The 7,114-nt window shown below is 34.3% G+C and overlaps 1 protein-coding gene across 3 annotated transcripts; it reads right to left on the bottom strand.

Moving 5' to 3' along the window:
* Window positions 1-3,352: 3,352 nt before the first annotated feature.
* Window positions 3,353-6,573, bottom strand: LOC131074151 (cysteine-rich receptor-like protein kinase 10). 3 transcript variants are annotated; one of them, XM_059219576.1, is made up of 7 exons: window positions 5,650-6,571; window positions 5,244-5,387; window positions 5,008-5,147; window positions 4,719-4,929; window positions 4,409-4,643; window positions 4,102-4,252; window positions 3,353-4,006 (listed from the first exon to the last, which is right to left on the bottom strand). In XM_059219576.1, exons 1-7 carry the CDS (start codon window positions 6,485-6,487, stop codon window positions 3,626-3,628), a joined length of 2,100 nt encoding a protein of 699 aa, XP_059075559.1. In that variant the 5' UTR covers window positions 6,488-6,571; the 3' UTR covers window positions 3,353-3,625. The 3 variants fall into 3 exon arrangements, with proteins under 3 accessions (XP_059075559.1, XP_059075560.1, XP_059075558.1); XM_059219575.1 differs by having other exon boundaries at window positions 3,354-4,006; window positions 5,008-5,153; XM_059219577.1 differs by lacking the exon at window positions 5,244-5,387 and having other exon boundaries at window positions 5,008-5,153; window positions 5,650-6,573.
* Between the last annotated feature and the right edge of the window lie 541 nt (window positions 6,574-7,114).

Raw genomic sequence — 7,114 nt, 5'->3', positions numbered from 1 at the left:
TTTACAAATGGGGTTGCAAACCAAGTGGGCTTAACCTTAGAAGAAACTCCATGGTTAAGTGCACTTGAGTTGGAGTAGTATTGGGATAGGTGACCTCCCGGGAAGTCCAAATGCTTCACTATTGTGAGCATCACCTAGATGCAATGAGTGCTAAGTGTTTCATTCATTCTCTTGAGCCACTACTCATGAATCATGGGTCAATCATTTTGACTCAAAAACTAAACAGTTGAATCCTAATAGCAATATCACAATTTGACAAGCTGTGGAAAATACCTCCTACTTATCAATTGATGAGCTTAAGGGGCTATATACTGAATGGTTCATAAGGTGCAACACTTGCTGAAGGTTTTGCAAATGGGGTTGCAAGTAAAGTGGGTTTAACCTTGGAAGAAACTCCATGGTTAACCACACTTAAGTTGGAGTAGTACTAGGATGGGTGACCTCCCGGGAAGTCCCAATGCTTCACCTCTATGAGCAACACCTAGATGGAATGAGTGCTAAGTGTTCTATTCAATCTCATGAGAGATGGGTTATTGTGAACCGCTACTAATAAATCATGGATCAATGAGTTTGACTCAAAAACTATACAATTGAATCCTAATAGAAATAACACAATTCGACTGGCTTCGGAAAATATCTCATACTTATCAATTGATGAGCATAAGGGGCTATATAATGAATGACTCATAAGGCACAACACAAGTGCTGAAGGTTTTGCAAATGGGGTTGCAAGCCAAGTGGACTTAACCTTTGAGGAAACTCCATGGTTAATGTGTGCTTCTGTTGGAGTAGTACTGGGATGGTTGACCTCCCAAGAAGTCCCAATGTTTCACCTCTACAAGCATCACCTAGATGCAATGAGTGATACGTGTTCCATTCATTCTCATGAGTAATGGGTTCTTGTGAGCTAGTACTCATGAATCATGGATTAATTTAATTTTGACTCAAAAACTATATAGTTGAATCCTGATAGCAATATCATAATGCTTTAATTTGTTATGGTTTTCCCAAGTTGTAAAACATAAGTGTCTTTGTTGAATACAATGTAATCTTCTATAATATGGAAGCTATAGATTGATGAAGGATTAGAATGAGGAGGCTAGAAAATACAATAAAATATGCTGCATCATTACCTCTTGTGCACAAAAATCTATAGTTTTTAATACTTCTCAATAGTTGCCGCTTTGAAAGAAAGCATGCTTTCGCCTAAGAGCTAGCAAATGAGTAAAATCATTACACTCAAGTTACCTTTCAATGGTCAGATGTTTTTGCACAAATCATCTTAAAATACATTGTGAAACATCCACAATTCATCTTGATATTAAAAAATGCTTAAGGGTAATAAACAAGGCATAAGTAGCATTTCAAGAGTATAGCAAATCATATAAGATAAGGATCTACAAATAAACAAGCCATAAGTAGCATTTCAAGAGTATAACAAATCATATAGGATAAGGATCTACAAATCATATAGCAAGAGTATAGTGTAAATTTTTCAGTTATTTCCTCTAAATTTCTTAGGTGGACTATTTATTTGTTTCATTTAGAGATTTGATTCTACATATAACTTGCAGTTCTGAATGGAGAACTTTGACTTATCTATATTTGGTTTTAAGAAAGTGTATTGAAGTGATTGAATTTTCTTAATATTCATTAGTCCAATATACAATTGCAATGGGATGCGATGTAATGTATGCGAATAATTACAAGAGCTGGTTAAGGGATAATTTCATTTCTTAAAGTGGAAGACTACGAAAGATCTAGTTTCACCTAGCTTCTCACCTCTAAGTAATCAATGATGGCTTATACCTGCAATTTGTTACTATTATGATACTATTTGGAAAAAATGGTTAACCACAACAATTTCCTTTCGACTACATTTATGATTTTCATCACAAAGATGCATATGTTTGCATCCCTCAAAGTGTTCTACGACCTCCGACCAAATCACTATTAATAATGTTCAAGCAACCTTACCATCTGCAACTTAGAAAATAGGAAGTAGAAATCAAATTATGTTTATTCCAAAGGACCCTAGGCAAAGCAATAGATCTATCAGCTCATATGCAAAAGTTCAATTTAACAGGAAAATGTCTTATGTGTCCTTACAATGCATAGCAGAGTCCAACATGCATAGATAAAATACCAGGTTCTGAAAAAGATAGTCAAAATACATCTGAATACATCTGATTAACAATAATGTGAGAAATTATTAAATTTAAAATTGTCTTGTGAACCAACAAGTCATCGTGTAGATTGGTTTTATGTGATAAATTGAGAAGGATAAACAAATGAACGATTCGAGAGCATTACATTCCTTTCTTCGAAATTGAAATCAAAATGAGACCCTTTTAGAGGTCAAAGCTTACAAATGCCCAAAAAAATTCAAATGATCTGTAACAAAAACAATAAGCCTCATAAAATAATAATCACTAAATATTTTACCTAGAAAATAAGAAATAGCCCTCTAAAACATTGCATAAAAAAACCAATATTAATTTAATAAAAATAAATGAAACCATATTACAGCACCAAAATTTTTTATAGGGTTTTCAATTATTTTGACAAAACCCTAGTAGATTCAAATCTAGAACTTTGTTTCGTCAAACCAGCTGATTGTATCAATTGAACACTTGAGAAAAAAAAAATAACAGCAATAAAGAAATTTATTTATAGATTTGACAAGATGAAATATTGGCACACAAAAACAATGACAATAGAATACCCTATTTTTTAGATCTTGATTTTATTGTACCTTAAATAATAAATATAAAGATGTAATATAAATGGAGGTTTTGAACATCTCCAAAAAAAAACAATTTGAGGCTTAAATAATAGAGTACCCACCTCTAAGTTGCAGGCAAGGGAGCCAATAACACTAGTCGGCATGAGTAGGAAACTAGAATTTTGAAATTAGAGAAGAGAAGGAGAGCAAAAAGCCATCAAGAATACGACGTTGTTGTTTTCATTATGTTATTTTATTATTGTTGTTATTATTGGTTTTTTTATTTTTGTAATTATTATTAAATTACTACTATTGTTATTGTTGTTTTGAAGACATAAATCATCTTTTAATTCAGTTAATAAAAGATTATAATTATAATAAAAATTAAATCATTAATTTATATTACTCTTTTCAAAATATCCATAATATAACAAATAGATTTTAGAAAAAAAAAGATCTCTACATTTTTCTTAAGAAATAAATCCCACTTCACCCTCTTAGCCTTCGTAACTCCCCTCTAATTTTTCCTTATAAACACAAACGTGTAGAGATTGATAACGTCCTAACTAATCCATATTGCATTTGAATATTGCTCTCTTGTGAGATAATCACAACCACGTGCTTCTTTTAGTTGAATTTTTGTTGGCTATTTATAAATATCTCACACGACTTTACAAAGTTTCAAGCTATAAAATATTACTTAAAACTGAAGAAACTGTCCTTATGCCATCAAATTCAGCTTTACAAGAAAGAGGTAGGCCCTACTAAATGTTAACTGAGAGCTGGCCATCATTCAACTATGAGTAAGCATTTACAGAAAGTCCATATATACCAAGACCAGTATGGAATTCAGAGTTGTTGTTGTTTAAGCGGTGACTTGATAATTTATGGTATGTGAAATCACCTAGCTTCTACTTCAGTAATGGAAGCTTCATTTACTGAACGAATCCCTGATGAAGATGTTGTAGTTGCCCCAGAAATCTGTGATGTTGTTACGATTTTATCCTCGTCATTTCCCCAGCTTGACATTGACATTGGTTCTGGTTTTAGAGAATGGCTGTGACCAGTACTTACGAAAGCAGGTTTTGAAGGATTTGGTAATGTCACTGAACTGCTTGAGAGCATTGTAATAACATCAGACATAACTGGACGAAATGTTGCATTAGCTTGTACACACAGAAGCCCAACATGGATGCATCTTAAGGCCTCCTCCTCACTGACTCCAGATGCCTCTGAATCTGCCATATTCAGTGCATTTCCTCCCTGGAACAGTTTCCATGCCTGCATTGCATGCTATTAAATCTCTATTGTCTGGCTGCCTAACACTGAAAAATAACAATTGAGAGAAATGGGTAGGGGGAAATCCAGATTTTTACCCATTCTACAAGGTGTTGCATATCGTAGGGAAGATGATTATCATTGTTTTTTCTTCCACTTATGATCTCGAGCAGAACTACTCCAAAACTGTAAACGTCTACTTTAACTGACAGCTGTCCTCGCATTGCATACTCTGGAGGCATGTAACCACTGCATAGAAATTTAAGAAAAATACTCTCAGATGAAAAACAATTACTCTATAATTAGAATTGTGGCAATAAATTTAAAAAGTGGAACCTCTAATGTTTAACCAAGAACAATTTAGATGTAAAAGCACACAAGTTAAACAATCTTTATGATGCTTACTATGTGCCTGCAACTCTGGTATGGATATGTGTCTTGTCTTCGGGAAAAAGTTTAGCTAAACCAAAGTCAGCTATCTTTGGATTGAGTTTGTGGTCAAGCAAAATATTGTTCGCTTTAATATCTCTATGAATGATTCTCAACTGTGACTCCTGGTGAAGGTAGAGAAGTCCACGAGCAATCCCAATGATGATGTTATAACGCTTTTCCCAGTCTAGCTCTTTACGCTTCTCTACATCTGTAATCCCAATTAGAAATTATTAATCACCTCTTCATCTTTTCTAAAGTAAATTAAATTTCAGTGGTCACTTACCAAAAAGAAATGTGTCTAAACTCTTGTTTGGAAAATAATCATAAACAAGCAACCTTTCATTTCCCTCTACGCAACAGCCTAGCAGCCTTGCAAGGTTTCGGTGCTGAACGTTCGCCACCAATTTTACTTCATTCATAAATTCTTTCTTTCCTTGTTTAGATTTGGCAGAAAGTTTCTTCACTGCTATTTCATTTCCATCACTAGTTATCCCCTGAAACATAAGAAAGTGGATATATAGCTCTCCATGTGTGGTAAAATTGATGACACTTCAATTAAAATGTCAACCCACCTTGTACACCGCACCGAAGCCTCCCTGTCCAAGCTTATTGTTGTCATTAAAATTATCTGTGGCTTCTACTAGAGCTTGTAAGCTGAAGACAAGGTTTTGCTCTCCCATGAACGCAGGTTGAGGGGAAAATCCATGCATCTCTGTAGCTTTAGAAAACAATGAGAGAAAACTGGGTAAGCTGAGAGAACCTATTATACTAGAATAACAACCCGAAAAAAATGAGAATCAGGAAGAACCTTGAGTGGGAGTAGCAATAGTTACTGGTCCCTTAAAAATAAGAGATTTAACTCTTTGTCTGAATACGACCAGACAAATAAATAAAACTAGAATGATGCCTCCCACAAGCCCCAAAACGATAGGTAATGTTTTCGAGGACTTTTCTGAAAAATACAGTTCAATAGTTATTTATAATTGTACTACCTTTCATTTAAAAATGAACAGAAGAAAAATGGGTTAGACTTCTAGGAGATGGCTGAAAGCAATAAAATAAAACAAAAGTACAGGGGTATACTTTTCAATATATTTAAAAAAAATATACTAGCAAATCAATATGTATATGTTGATATTCAAAAGCTCACTCAAACTCTTCGATCATGGATCAAATGAATAATATTAATTACAAAAGGAAATGAATATACTTACTTTCTGGTGTGGAAGTAGTTGGATGTACGGACTCCTCAGGGGAGGGAGAGGGCGAGGGCAAGGGAGAGGGCGATTGTTGAGAGTCCAAAATCGGGTATATCTCATATCTTGCCCTGCAGCTCGCGCTCAGAAACTGGGCTCCTTGTTTTGTAGAACAGCAATTGCTCAGATTTGCTCTTGCTTTAGACAAACATGTTCTGCAATCTTCTGTTGATATATCTCTACAACACTGAACTAAACCATATAATATTCCAGTAGCATTATATTTGGCTGTTCCAGCAGCGACACCCTTATTTGCAGGGATGCAAGCTGTGTCAGACAGATTCGACAGAAGGCTGCTGGTTGTGTTCTCGAAAGCATCTCTACTTTTACTAATATCCATCGTATTCAGTAAGATAATTTTATTAGTATCTAGTCTTGAAATGAAATTATAGTTTTGATAGCGCATGAAGCAGTCATCCAGCCATATTTTCCCACCTATGTCGTTGGGGCAAAGGTCGTGAATGGTTTTATTTGCTTCCACCACACATTTTGAGCATCTCTCTGCTGATACATTTCTAGTGCACTGGAGCAGACCGTAAACCTTACTGGGAGATTGGCCATGGGAAGAAGTGTTAAACCCTGAACTTTTAGGTGCATTAAGATACAGATCGTTGATAACTAGGTTTAAGTCTGTGGAATAGGTGCTGCCATTGGTGAAAGTTGAGGAATTATCGCATGTGTGCCATGCGTAGGTAGACATGACTGAAGGAAAATTCCATACAAACAGCAAAAGGAGGAGGGTTGGAAGAAAAGTAGTTCCTCTGTAAGGAATAGAGAACAAAGAGTTGTACTTCATCTTCTTATTTTTTTCAAGAGTTTGGTTCTGCAGATGTTGCAGGGATGCCTAAGCTTTAAACAATTTTAAACCATAAAAATAAGATAAATATTTTCTATTTTGTAGGTATAAGAAGTAAAATTGTCAACCAAGTCATTGACTATTAGAACTGAGTGACGTTTATCTGAACTTGATTGGACAGCAGAGCTGGAGAAATTTCTAGAATACCATTGAAATGTCAAAAACAAAACTTGATTCAAAACCATAAAAATGAACAGCTGTTAGTCCAGAATTTCATATCTTTAAAATTTAAATTAATTTTTCTCTCTCTTTAAACTCTCAATGATCTTATTGACTTAAATCTGATTTTTATTAAAAAGCTAAACTTCTTCTATAATTGATAATAATAATGTTATTATCTTAAATCTATATCAAAAGTTGTACACTTTCTTAAATCTTTCACTGATAAACAAAATTATATTAGAGCGAAATCTTTTTAAGGAAAACCGCTCAAAAGATATATTGATCTCTGCTGACGTAATCTAAATGAAAAACTGAGTCATTGATATCAGTATGAATACGTCAGTAGTGATGAATACGTTGTAAATGAAAAACGAAGTCATTGATATCACTATGAATACGTCAGTC

Source organism: Cryptomeria japonica, chromosome 4, assembly GCF_030272615.1.
Source record: "Cryptomeria japonica chromosome 4, Sugi_1.0, whole genome shotgun sequence".
Classification (NCBI taxonomy): Eukaryota; Viridiplantae; Streptophyta; class Pinopsida; order Cupressales; family Cupressaceae; genus Cryptomeria; species Cryptomeria japonica.
This window is presented reverse-complemented; position numbering and strand designations above follow the sequence as displayed.